The sequence below is a fragment of the Trichosurus vulpecula genome, chromosome 6, assembly GCF_011100635.1.
Source record: "Trichosurus vulpecula isolate mTriVul1 chromosome 6, mTriVul1.pri, whole genome shotgun sequence".
NCBI classification, from domain to species: Eukaryota; Metazoa; Chordata; class Mammalia; order Diprotodontia; family Phalangeridae; genus Trichosurus; species Trichosurus vulpecula.
In genome coordinates, this window is record NC_050578.1 from 246,666,189 (window position 1) to 246,680,322 (window position 14,134).

At 42.0% G+C, this 14,134-nt stretch overlaps 1 protein-coding gene across 1 annotated transcript in view; it reads right to left on the reverse strand.

Annotated features, from left to right (window-relative positions):
- SLC1A2 (solute carrier family 1 member 2) overlaps positions 1–14,134 on the reverse strand; it is a 101,756-nt gene that overhangs the window by 13,422 nt on the left and 74,200 nt on the right. Inside the window, exons 8-9 of the mRNA XM_036763549.1 lie at positions 10,865–11,059; positions 3,659–3,793 (exon numbers count right to left, since the gene is read on the reverse strand). Of these exons, the coding sequence (XP_036619444.1) occupies positions 3,659–3,793; positions 10,865–11,059 (330 nt within the window). The remainder of the gene's footprint in view (positions 1–3,658; positions 3,794–10,864; positions 11,060–14,134) is intronic.

The following is a 14,134-nucleotide window of genomic DNA, read 5'->3' on the forward strand; positions in this document are numbered from 1 at the left end:
GTATATATTTCCCATCAGCTGACCTCATACTTCTCCTAGGAGAAGCTTGTCACTTTGGGATCTCATCAGCACTAAGATAGCTTTGATGCTCCACACCTCCCCAGCAGCCTCAGCTGCCTCCCCCTTCCCCCACTGGAGGGTTGGAGAGTAAAGCGATAAACTCTTTGGAATTTTCCAGCTAACTCTTCATTTCCCATCGGTGTGGCTTCAAGTCCACAAACAGCACCTTGCGTGGTAGCCTCGAGTCAAGACATCACCCTCATGATATCACTGGTCCTTTTCGAGAACAGAGGGCCACCACCACCACTACCACCACCAGCACCACCACCAACAAAGGATCTAGTGGCTTCTCCTCACTCCCTTCCTTTTATGCACAGTCTTCCTCCAATTAGATCGTAAGTCCTTTGAAGGAAGGAACTGTCTTTCTTTTTCCTATTTGTATATTTGGCACTTAGCACAGTGCCTGGCACATAATAAATGTCTACTGACTATGTATCCCTATCTTTCTAACTGTATGTATGTGTGTGTATATGTAGATGGGCACATATATGTGTACACATGTGTATATACATACACACACTTACACTCAGTCATTCACAGCAGATTGTCATACAAATACTTGGTTCTGAGAATCAGCTCCGGTTTAGAGGTTCTATCCACTGTGCATATCCTGGCAGTCGAGGCTGTTCTCAGGCCTCCAGAATGAGGCCTTCTGCAGTGACATTTACAGACCTCCTGAGCCATCCCAGTGAAAAGCCTCCAGGGCTTGGTGGGCGGGAGTAAAGCTGGATGGTTTCCAGTGGTTGGCAAATAACGGGGCACCATTAAATGTCACTGCAGGGTTTTGTTTAGTTTTAAATTAAAAAATTTCTAGAGTTATGAAAGCTTGGAAACTGTGCCTGGAGAGAGGAAAAAAATCCCCTTCCCTTTTCTTCTCTATGTTATCCTTTTCTCCCCCTTTGGATTGTCTCTGTCTGGAACCAGATCCTTCTTAAACTCCTTGGTTCTGACAATAGCCTCCCGGTCACTAATAGGGAGCCCAGCAACCCCCGAGCCCTGGCCCCACGGTCACTGCCAACATTTCCCCTTGCTGCCGAGAAAGAATGTGGCTCTAGTTACTCATTCAAAGGAGGCTGTCCCAGCTCCAAGCCCCTGGAATAGTTCACCAGCACCACCTATTCTCTCTTCCCTCTTAAAACTGACCTCCCTCTTTTTTTCTTCATAACCACCACTCACTTTTGTAGAAACCTAGGTCTTGTAGATTCCTAGTCTGAGAACTGGAGTCTCCCCAAAGTTCTGGGATCCAAATCCAAGGCCAGAAAGAGGGCCTTCAGATGTCATCGAGTCCAATCCCCCAATTTTACAGATGGTTATACTGAGGTCCAGGGAGGGCAAGTTACTTGGCCAAGGTCATGCAGATAGTGTCATGGATAGGATTAGAACCCAGGCCTTCTGATTCCAGAGTCAGGACTCTATCTGGTTCCCTGCCTTCAAATACAAAAGGTATTATTATCCTTTTACAAATTAAATTGTTTTAACCCAGAAAGTAAGGCACTTGCCCAAGGTCACACATCCAGGAAGTGAGAGAGGTATAGTGCAACCCAGGGATCCTGTCTCTGACTGCCTTCCTCAGGCTGAGTTCATAGCTCCAGAGAGGCTAGGACAAAAGCCATTTTGATCTCTTGTCTTTGCCCATCCTATCTTCCCATTTGTCCATCATAATTTCTGAAATAGATTAAAACACATTTCAACTCAGATTTATAAGTTAATAATCACAGATCCTGCTGCCATAACCCTCCAAAGGTGATACAGTAGAAAGATCAGTGGATTTGGGGTCCTAGGACCTGGGTGCAAATCCTCACTATGCCACTTAAAATAAAGATTTTTTTCCCTAGCCAATGGTTAGATCCCCTGAGATCTAACCATGGACCAGTTTAAGATCTCTTGGTTTATATGTTGTAATCAATCCACAAATATTTGTTATATGCCTACCAGTGCCAGGCACAGTACTAAGTGATGTGTAGACAGAAACAAAAGTGAAACAAGCCCTGCCCTCCAGGGGTTTCTATTCAGAGGACAAGAATTTTCTGCTGAGGTTCTGGGAATTCTGGGGCTGGGAGGAAGCCCAAAGGGCCATCTCCCCCGACACTCTGTAATTTAAGGCCACTTTACTTGTATGATTTTCCCTTCTGATTCAAAACCTATAAAAAAGACAACTCAGAAACATGACTCAGAAACTCATGTGTTGTTTCAAATGGATTTGCAAGTGTCTTAGACCTAATCCCCTGGCAATGCTTATGAGTAAGAATTAAATAAAATAATAAGTCATGATAGAAGCAGAGATTCCAGGCTGGAAGGGACCATTGGATGCCATCTTATCCAGCCCCTTCAATTTGTAGATGAGTCACAGGGAAGTCAGATGACTGGCCCAAAGTCACAAGGCAGTAATTATAATGGCTTGCCTTTGGATAGCACTTTAGGGTTTGTGAAGAATTTTACAAATATTATCTTACTAGATGCCCATGACAACCCTGGGAATTAGGTGTCATTACACACATTGTACCACTGAGTGGTGCAAGGGAGAGAGAATGTGGCTTGGGGTCATGAAGACACATCTTCCTGAGTTCAAATCTGGCCTCAGACACTCGGTAGCTGTGTGACCCTGGGCAAGTCACTTAGCCCTGTTTGCCTCAGTTTCCTCATCTGTAAAATGATCTGGAGAAGGAAATGGCAAACCACTCTGGTATCTCTGCCAGATGGGGTCGTGAAGATTCAAACATGACTGAAACAACTCAGCAACCATAATGACAACAAACAGAAAAGGAAACAGGTTGTTAAGTGACTTGCCCGGAGTCACACAGCTAGGAAGCATCTGAGGCTTGATTTAAACTCAGATATTTTTGCCTCCAGGTCCAGCACTCTCTCCACCGAGCTACTTCTCTTTGAGGCCAAGGCCAGGGCACTTTCCACTGGACCATGTGGCAACTACAGTGATTGCTGTAGCACTCTGAGATCTGCAAAGCTCTTTTAGATACCTTATTTTATCCAGGACCCTTAGAGATCACTCAACCCAGCCACCTGTCACAGTGGAGAAACTGAGGCCCAGAGAGGGGAGACCACTTTCCAACATCACTCAGTTCAATTCAGTAATTTGTTAAGTGCTTACAATGTGCTGGAGACACAAAGGCAAAAACCAAACCATCCCTGTGCTTACATTCCTTAGGGAGGCAGTATGGTCCAGTGGAAGGGCCCTGGCTCTGAAATCAGAGGACCTGGCTCAGACACCTTTGCTGACACTCACCACCTGTGTAACCTTATGCAAGTCATTCAATCTCTAGGCTTTAGTTTCCTTCTCTGTAGAACAAAGCGGTTGAACTAGATGGAGCTGGAAGGGGCTATTCCAACTCTCTGTCCATGTATGATCTGATGATCTCTCTTGAGGAACTTATGACCTCTCCTGGGGCTGTCAGGAGCTTCGGTCAGTCAACTAGCATTTACTAAGCACCTATTATGTGTCAAGTGTAGCATTCAACAAGTCGTAAGTACAAAATAAGTATATAGAAGAAGGGTAACAGAAAACATCTGTCTAGCCTAACTCTGCAGCTTAGTGGTGGAGTTCCCAGAATCCTTTAAAATGACAGGATCTGCAGATACTTACAAGAGCCAGTCAACAGCAACAAGCAGACTGATGTCCTGTGTTGGGAGGCCCACGGCCGTTAGGATGAGAAGCATGGTGACCAGCCCGGCGCTGGGGATGCTTGCGGCTCCAACACTGGCCAGGGTGGCTGTGAGGCTGTAGAAACAAAGAGAGGATGTGGCACGTGGGAGATAAACCTCTCTAACTTCATCCTGCTCTGGGGTCATTCCTCCCTCCCTCTCCGGTCCCCACTTCTCCAATAGCCCTCTCCAGCTAAAAGGTATCACGGGGTAGCTATTTATAAAACGAAGGGCTCTTCCAGGCTAGATCTGTGTTCCTCTAATCCTAAGTGCTATCCCCTCTCCGTATCTCACTAAGTGAAAGTGACGGCTTGGACTCAATGATCCCTGAGGTTCCTTCCAGCTCCAATCTATGGTCCTGTTATCCTGCCCAAGTCCAAGGAAATGGGGGATGGAGCTATAATCCATCCTCAAGTAATATGTTTACTTAGGTTCTGCCAAGCTCTCCACCAAACTCTAAAATTCAGGGGCAGAAAGTCTCCTCCTCATCATTTTTCCTGCTGGAGTATGTGATGAAGGCCCAAGTACTCTACCGCCAACATCCACATAAGGATCCAGAGGGCTGAGTTTCCATTCTCATTAGAGCGGACAACAAGAAGACCGAGCCTTCAGACTGCAGACAACGCTCTAGACACTTCGGACATTCCATGGTTGGGATGGAAAAGCCATTATTCTAAGCGGGCCAGACAAGAAATGATATGGAATTTAAAAGGGAAACTTTCTTCCTGAAGCATCTCCCATAATTGGCTTATAATTAGCAATGTCCTGGGCACACCTAGGTCTGTCGTGGAAGTCTCAGTCTGGTAGAGAGGAAGACTGTGGCTCCAGGCCAGCCACCTTTTGGGGAGATCTGGACATTAGCCATTATCCCTAGTTTCTGAGGAGCCACAAAAGACAGAGGTCTTTTTTTTCTTCCATAGCTTCCATTAATCAACACGCCACTTCCAGGGAAGTAACGTTTCAAAGAAAAATTACTTCTAGCTGACTTTACTAGGATGTGGGGATACTCCTGTGGATAGCTCAAAAATTCTACCCAAACAGTCCAGTGGCCAATTAAATCGTTTAAGCTGGCCTAATCTAACGTTCACCAGGGAGCATTTGGCATACTGTGCTCAGATCTACCACAATTTAGATGCTGTATCTATAACACCTACTGTTTCCCGTACTTGAGCCTAGAGATCTCTGTTCTCCACGGTCACTTAGGAGAGGGCACAGGAGATTTTAAAACTGTGGTTCAGAACCAGACATCTTGGGGAGACTCACTTTACTGAACCCCGCCTTTAAGGGCCTGAAAGCTGGAGAGAGAGAAGACTCTGTCTTTTCACTGGGCCTGATTAGAAAGCTGAGCAGGCGAATCTTTCCCAAATGCCAACGGTCTTGGCTCTCACCCTTGTCATATGTGTAATCAGTCTTATGAGTCACTTTATCCTCATTTTCTGCCCTGGAAGCAAACAGCCTTTTAAGGACACCAGTTCTTGATCTCTAAGCTTGGGCTCATCAATTCTGCACATTTAAAATGGGCAATTATGACAGGGGTGGAGTTAGGTGTTTATACTCATGCTTTGTCCCATCCTCTGACTCTTGCTATGCCTGGGGAACAGTTCTAAGCACTGAGCTCTAACTGGGATTTTGTGTGTGTGTGTGTGTGTGTGTGTGTGTGTGTGTGTGTGTGTGTGAGGTGAGAAAGGGACTGAGTACTTGCTAAGTACCTATTCCATGCCAGGCGCCACACTAAAATGATTTACAAATGTGATTATCTCATTAGAGATGAGGAGCACAAACTATGCCCATGGCTAGTGTCACAAAGTTGGGCTTCTGTTGAGGTAAGACGCTGTCCCATAAGATGGAAAAAGTAATAGTGGGACACCTGAAAATTACTGCTGAGAAAGCTAATAAATGGTGGTACAGCTTAGCCCAGCCTGGCATCCACTAATTTTCCATCTTGATGAATGATTTTTGTTAAATGAGAACTCATTTTTGTTTAATTAATCAACCAAAAAAAAAATCAATTAAGCCTATGGTTTATATGCTGGCAAAAGCCTAAACATGCTGTCAGTGTTCTCAAAATTGAGCATCCTGGGATAAAAACCATCATCATTCCACCTTAGTTACCCCTCTGGGTGCTCCTAAAAATTGAGAACTCCTGGGATCATCGCTCTTGCAAATACTCCTCCTATTAGTTTGTACAGAGATCTATTTTATTGTTATTTCAGATGTGTTTGACTCTCCATGACCTCATTGGGGGTTTTCTTGGTAGAGATACTGGAGTGGTTTGCCATTTCCTTCTCCAGCTCATTTGACAGATGAAGAAACTGTGTCAAACAGGGTGAAGTGACTTGCCCAGGGTCACACAGCTAGTAAGTGTCTGAGGCAGGATTTGAACTCTTTCCAGGCCCAGCAGTTTATTCACTGCCCTATAGAGATCTACAGTTTATTGCTATTATCGATGTTATATTATTATTGGTGGGACTTTTGTTGCTACCATTATGATTGAATCCTGTTTGCATAGCACTTTACAATTCACAGAGTGATTTCCTCACAATAATCCCATGTGGAAATATTATAAGCCTAGTTTTTCAAATGAGAAAACCTTGATGAAGAGATTCGCCTTAGGAAAGGGGTGGGGAACCTGCAGCCTGGAGGCCACATGTGGCCCTCTAGGTCCTCAAGTACGGCCCTTTGATTGAATTAAAATCCACAGTTTGGATTGGGTCAAAGGGCCACACTTGAGGACCTAGAGACACACGTGTGGCCTCGAGGCTGCAGGTTCCACACCCCTGCCCCCAGGACAAGACACATCTTGACCCTACGGGGTCTTCTGACCTCTGTCCAATGCTTTTTCTGCAACATAATACCACATTACTCCTCAAACACAGCAGTAAAAAATATGTTCCCCTCCAAAGGCAAATTTATGAACCTGGATTAGACACAGCCTGAAAACTCCTATTTCCTTTCTCTTACTCACTTGATTAATGGCATCGAGTTTCTCTGGCTTTCTTGCCTTGTGCCCATAGCTACCACACAACTTTTCCTTTTGGTGTCCATTAAACAACTCTTCACCCCCTTTAAGCAGAGTCCAAAGTGGGGGTGCCTCGAAGCAAGGTAGACCGGAGGGCAGGGCCCTTTTCAGAATTTTGCTTAAGAAATCAGAATTTAGAACTTATACTGCTGACCTACTCCTTTATAACTCAGAAGGCCACATTAGGATAATTTCTATAATTAAAGAAGATGTACATTCTTTGGCTCACACATCATATGCAATTTAAACAAGAATTCCAATTCATCACTCATTACACCTGTAACTAGGATGGATAACTAGGGATTTACCCCAGGGTATCAAGATCAAGGTGGAGGGGCAGGGTGGTTTGTGGTCTATGGGGCTTTGTGTCTCTCTGTCTCTTTCCTTTCTCTGTGTCTCTTCTCTCCTTTCTCCTCTCTCTCCTCTCTTTCTCTAGATGTGTCTATGTCTCTATATACATCTAGATGTACGTATACACACATATATCTCTATATATCTTTAAACCATGATGAGGTGACACCTTCTGGAATTGATTCACTCTTTTGAGCTTTAGGTTCTATTTGACGTACAATTCTAATGTAGTGAGATGAATATTTGATAGATAACAATAATAACTCGCATTGATTTTTGTACTTCAGGGTCTACGAAGCCATTTTCTCAGGATAGCCCTGAGGTCAAATATTACCATTACCTCCATTTTACAGATGTGGAAATTGAAGACCAGAGATACAAAGTGACTTGTCCATGGTCACACAGTAAATACCAGAGCCTGGACTATAAGACCTTTGTGATCTCACGTTGGCCTTCTGTTTATCTCGCTGAATACCAATGCCTTCCCTTTGAGATCTCCTCTGGGTTATCCTAGGTGCATCTAATTTGTACATAGTGGTTAGTATTTGATTGTGAGCCCCTTGTGGTCAGGGACCACAATTTCATCTTTCTTTGTTTCTTTAGTGCTTAGCACAGAGCCTGGAAGGTAGGAAGAGCTTAAGAAATGCTTGTTGACTTGACTTAAGTCAGTAAGGATGAAAACAACTCTGCAGAAAAATGGGAGAGCCAAGACAGATCAGGCATAGAAAGCTGAAGAGGCCAAGTGAATTGTGTGGATTTGGGATGACTGAACTTCCAGTGCCTACAGAGTCTGAAATATTGTTTTATTAAACTTTACAAAAATGCAGAATTTTGTTTCACCATTACCTTTCCTACCCCATGATTTACATTCTTATTCTGGAATTGGTGGCCAGCTAAGACACTTAACCTCTCAAGCTTCAATTTGCTTATGGGCAAAATGGGTGATGGGAGCAGGAAGAAGAAGGTGACTAGATAATCTCCCAGGTCCTCTCTGGCCCAAGGATTCCATGAATATCTATAACACTTAGAGGGTGTTCAGTAAGAACCATGGAATGATGATGGTGACAGCGATGATGTGGTAGAAAATCTGTCATCTCCTTAAGATGAAATATAGCAGTACTAGTTACATGAGAATCTGGTTTATTTCTCATGTTAAATGACTGGATTAGTCTTGAAATAAATTGAAGCACTGGACATAGCATTACTCAGTCAACTGGCATAAAGCTTTCTGAAATAAGGGAAAGGATTATCACCATCTTGGTAATGACTTCATGATTCCAGCCTTCAGCATCTTGGGATTGTGGGGTTTTATGACTGTCCAGTAATTGAGGCCAGCTTATGAGACCCAAGGGATCTTGTGAGAAAGTTAACCAGATGGACTCTCTTCCTCAAAGAGGACCCTCTTAAAAAACTACCCCTCAAATCCAAGGAAGGCATGCCAGGGAGGAGACTCATCAGTCCTATGAGAGAAATCATGCCCAGATGAAAGCAAGATTAACGTCAAGGCATCTGATACTTCCTGGGGTTTGACCAACGGTCTGAGAGAGGCCAGTGACCAGATATCCATCAGAGGGGCCCAGCTCATTCTTTCAACTCCAGGATAATGTCCTGCCCCAGCTGCTCATTTCTATTTATAAGAAGAAAACAGGAACAAAATACGATGCTCTTCAGCCTACAAGAAGACGTTATTTCTTAAAAATGTCTGGGTGCTTGAATTCACAGGCTATACTGAGTCAGCTTCTCCTGTGGAGTGAATGCCATATGCTTAGCTACTGTTTTCCTCAGTCACACACCCTTAAACTTAAGGGGCCACCTCCTTCAACTCCTTGCATTTTACAGATGACCCTCAATCTTACAGCATAGAAAAGTGTTTAGAAAATCTTCAATGAATTAACATCTATAACAAAAGTCAGAAGTATTTCCAGACAGTTTTTAAGTTTAAAGAGGATACATTTTTCAATGCCCTCATCAGATATATCCGATAAGTAGCATGGTATGGTTTACTGATTTCTGATTTTTTCATTCTAAGAGCCGCTTTCAATAGCAACAACAACAAATGTGTGGTGAACCCCCAGAGTAATCTGACGTTTTGTTATTGCTGTTTGGTCATTTCAATTATGTGCAACTCTTCATGATTCTATTTGGGGTTTTCTTAGCAAAGATACTGGAGTGGTTTTGCCGTGTCCTTCTCCAGTTCATTTTATAAATGAGGAAACTGAGGTAAATAGGGTGAAGTGACTTGCCCAGGGTCACACAGCTAGTAAGTGTCTGAGTACGGATTTGAACTCAAGAAAATGAGTCTTCCTGACTCTGTGCCCAGCACTCTATGCACTCTAGCGCCACCTAGCCATTCAATTTAACATACTACTGATAATATTCACAAGCAATTTCTCACCATGAACCCCGTGGACTGGTATTGCAAATAAGGCTCATGAATCACTAAATGGGAACCAGCGGCATATTTGGAGTCAAAGCAAGTGGCCTTGATTCCCAGTTCTGTGACTTTCTACCTGGGTAAATCACTTCACGTCAGATTCTCATCTGTCAATCGATGGAGCTGGACTACACAATTGCTAAAGTCCCTTTCAACAGTCAAGTTAATCAGTCAGTCAGTCAGTAAGCATTAATTAAGTGCATGCCAGACGATGTGTAAAGCACTGTCAACATGCAGAAAGGCAAAAACACAGTCTTGGCCATGAAGAAACTTAAACTCTAGTGATTCACAATCTAAAACTCTGGTCTTTTGATTTCTGGACTTATGTCCTATAGCTTTTAGGATAAATATAATTGGTTTAATTTTAACATGAATAATCTATTGATTCTAGGTAAAATGAAAATACATATTCTTTACAATGATATAGAAAGGAAGTAGAAATATCTATTTGTTAATATATCAATATATATCTCTGTTCATCTATCTGTCTGTCTGTATATCTATCTATCTATCTATCTATCTATCTATCTATCTATCTATCTATCTATCCATCCATCCATCCATCCATCTATCTATCTATCCATCTATCTATCTATCTATCTATCTATCTATCTATCTATCTATCTATCTATCTATCTATCTGTCCATCTATCCATCCATCCATCTATCCATCCATCTATCTATCTATCTATCTATCTATCTATCTATCTATCTATCTATCTATCTATATTTCCAGGACAGAGAAAGGAAGAAAGCTCTCTGAGAACAGGTACCTTTGTTCCTTCCACTTTTGGCATTGTATGGCCAGCATCAGCACAGTATAGTAGTCTGAATGTTCTGCTTAGAATCAGGAAGAACTGAAGTCTAGGTTTACTTCCGATGCTAGGTTTGTGATTCTGGGCAATCTCCTTGTGCCTCTGGCCACTCCCTAGAACTTACCCAATGAGTCCTAGATGGCTTGTGATTTGTTTTGGTGTAAGGAGTTATACCTCTGTTGATAAAATCACTGGATCTTCCTGTATGTGTCCTCACCACGAACCATAGTGCCTTGTAAACTATTGATACTTAATAAAGGCTTGTCGAATTGACCGTATCAGGGCTTATAGGAGTTTTCCTTTTTGTATTTCATCATCTCTGCCATAACTTCTCAGTAATACTTTGATTCTTTTGGCCTTTATGCCCCATCTGGTCATTGTTCTTTTCACTTTGTCTATTATAGATTGTACTTAGAAACTTTAATTTCTGTTTCTTTCTCTATGAAGGGGCCCTATAGGTATAAATTATTCCAGAGAAGGGGGCTAATACAAAAGGAAAAAAAAACCTTTCCAGAACAAGCTACCCACCTCACAGTTACGATCTGCCCGCCATCCAGGACTACCCCATTCATCTGGGCGATAAAGATAGCTGCCACGGCTTCATATAGTGCTGTCCCATCCATGTTAATGGTTGCTCCAACTGGGAGAACAAATCTGGTCACACGCTTATCAATCCCCAGATTTTCTTCCAGGCAACGAAAAGTGACAGGCAATGTACCAGCACTAAGAGACAAACACAGAAAGAGAGAGACCCATCTTACAAAACCCTTTAAGAAAATGTTTCCATCTTGGCTTTTTTAACATTCGTTCTTCAAGTCATGTGCTGTGTTTGGAGGACCGAGTGCTAAATTTAGGAGGCGGCCAGGCCTAAAATTTAATTTAAACCTTTAATATATTAGCTACCAGAAATGACAAAGTATTTCTGGTTGGTTTGAATTTTCATGACATATGTCAAGCGAATTTTCATGGCATATGTCAAGCTCCACTGACTCCTTTTTCCCCAGAGTCCACATTCCCACCTGGGCCATTCCAGCTGGTAACATTTTGAAGCACAACTAAAGCCTGTTTGTTTCAAAACGAAATGTTTGCCTGACCTAATTGGGCTGCATTGAGTTTGGGTCAGAGGAGAATCTACTCTAAACAGCACCATAGAGGCAGGAAGAATTTTCTAGTGACCCTGGATTTTGGGGTAGTAAGGCTACGTACATATGCTCCATGGGAACGAGAGAGCAGATCAGTCCCAGGCCCTAGGGGCAGCCCCAGAACTGGCCCTTGAAATGCTGAGGACACTGGACCAGGATGTGAATTGCTGCTGAGAACATGAGCTGGGGAGATCAGCAGCGGACTGGGAGAACGTGAAAGATGATTCAGCTCCCTATTTCAACGGGCTTAGACCAACTCCTCAGCCTCTCCTATGTCATCCATCACTGAAGCATGTGATCTTTCTCTCTCTTCATATACATGATGGCATGACTTCACACTCTCCCCTCCCAGAGCTGGGACTATGATTTCATGATCCATTTGGGGAAATGAAGATTCCTGAGGGCTCTTGGACAAATCCCTTAAATAGAAACTTAGTATTACCAAATGTTTTACTGTGTTACTAAAGGTTTCCAAGGGCCAGAAAGAGCGTTCCCATATGGATGGAGATTGGGGAATGACATAGGAAATGTCTCCAAGTGCAAATTACATGGAAAACAGTGCAGGTGGCTGGGGTCATGTCTTGCCTTGGGACACCATCATTACCTGCTTTGAGGGCTTAGCTCACATTTCAATGAATATATGACCAAGAAACAGGAAAAAAATCTCAGATGTGGACAAAACAAATTGGCAAAACCTTTGCATTTTTTGTTTCTGTCACTTTAGAAGGACTGGACTTGTGATTTCATCAGAATATACAGGGAGCTCCCAATTAAAAACAAAAACAAAAAAACCCAAAATTTCTATTGATGCAAAAAAGCACTTGATTCATAACTTAGTTGTATAGAGACCTCAAGATTAAGAGGTTCTTGACTTGGGAGGTTTAAATTTAAATATATATATATAATATTTATTTAAAACATATATATATAAATATACATTATGTTTACACATTTATATATGCATATATTATATATGTTATAAAATATATAGATATAACATTTAAAATTTTTCATTCATATACACATATTTATATATTATGTTTATATATTTGTATGTGCATATAAATATATTTATGAAATACAGAAATAAAATATTTAAAAACTTTATGTGCACAAATACATTTACATATTGTGTTGTAAACATATTTATAAAATATATAAACATAAATATAAAAATTTGCTAAAATATATATATAGATAGATAGATAACTGGGTTTCAGCATAATTGATTTCCTTTGTAATCCAGCGTATTTTCTTTTGTGCATTTAAACACTTTACTCTGAGAAGAGTTTCTTAAGTCCCACCAGAATGCCAAAGGAGTTCAGGACCCACAAAAAGGTTAGGAATTCCTATCTGAGAGAGTTGTCTGGGGCATTGAGAGTTTAAGCGACTTAACTGATGGTCACACAACCTACATATGTCAGAGCACTTGATTTACCCTTAAGGGCAGCTATTTTTTATGCCACTCTAGTTCTCTGTTATCGAGTGAAAAAATAATAGTTGACATTTATGTGGTGCTAAAAATATTTCATATATATTTGAACCCTACAAGAGCCTATGAGGTCTAATATACATGTTACTTTTTTATGGATAAGGAAACTAAGGCTCAAAGAGGTTATGCCCTTAGGTCATAGATTTAGAAATAGAACTTTTATCTTAGAGGTCTCCCAGTGCAGGCCCCTCATTTTACAAATTAGTAAACTGAGGCACAGAGATGTGAAGTGAATTTTTCCAGGGTAGAAAAGCTGGGACCAGAACTCAGCCCCTCATTCTCAGTCCAGTTTTCTCTCTGCTATGCTGCACTGTGTTTTTGGGTAGCATATTTTTCTTTTCCAACATTCAGTGCATTTGGACTTAGTCCATCACAAAGATGAGAGAGAACAAACAAGGATTAGACATTTTCTGCTTGGCCCCAGAGGCAAATTTGGGCTTGATGATAGAATTCCTGATGATTACAGCTGTTCACAAGGAAGATGTCTCCAGAGGTCATGGGCTCCTTTTCATGAGAAGTCTTCAGACATAGGCTAGATGACCACTTCTCTGATACATTGAAGTGGGGATTCTTTTGGGGGAAATGGGATGGGCTAGAAAGGCCTCTGAAATGCCTTCCAATTCTGAACTCCAGTCATTCTGTAAGGATAAACTTAAGGATTAGAACTAGTCCAAAGTGGAAAAGGCTGCCCCAGGATGGAGTGAACACCTCTCCTTGGAAATCTTCAAACAAATGCTGGACAACGACGAGTTGGTTGTATTGTAAGAGGGTTGGACTCTGTGGTCCTTTCTTATGCTGAGATTCTAGGATTAGTCATTTCATCCTTAGGGAAGATGAAGGATTGTTCTGATGAAGGCAGTGGCAAAAGCATTAGCTTTGGAGTTCACGGGCTGGGGTTGAAATTTTATATCCGATGCCCTAAGATGTGGGCAAGTCACATGATTTCTCTAATTTACAGTCCCTTTATCTGTAAAATGAGAGGGAAGGGCTAAATTGTCTTTGAGTTCCTCCTATTCCACATTTATGATTCTGGGATAATATACTAGTTGGTCTTAATGCATCTGCCAAACCAGCTGGGAGTAGTTACTGCTTTCCTGACTTCTCATGCCTAGGCAAGGGTCTGAGGAGTCATTCTATCCCTATCTATCTGTGCTTTAGATGCTA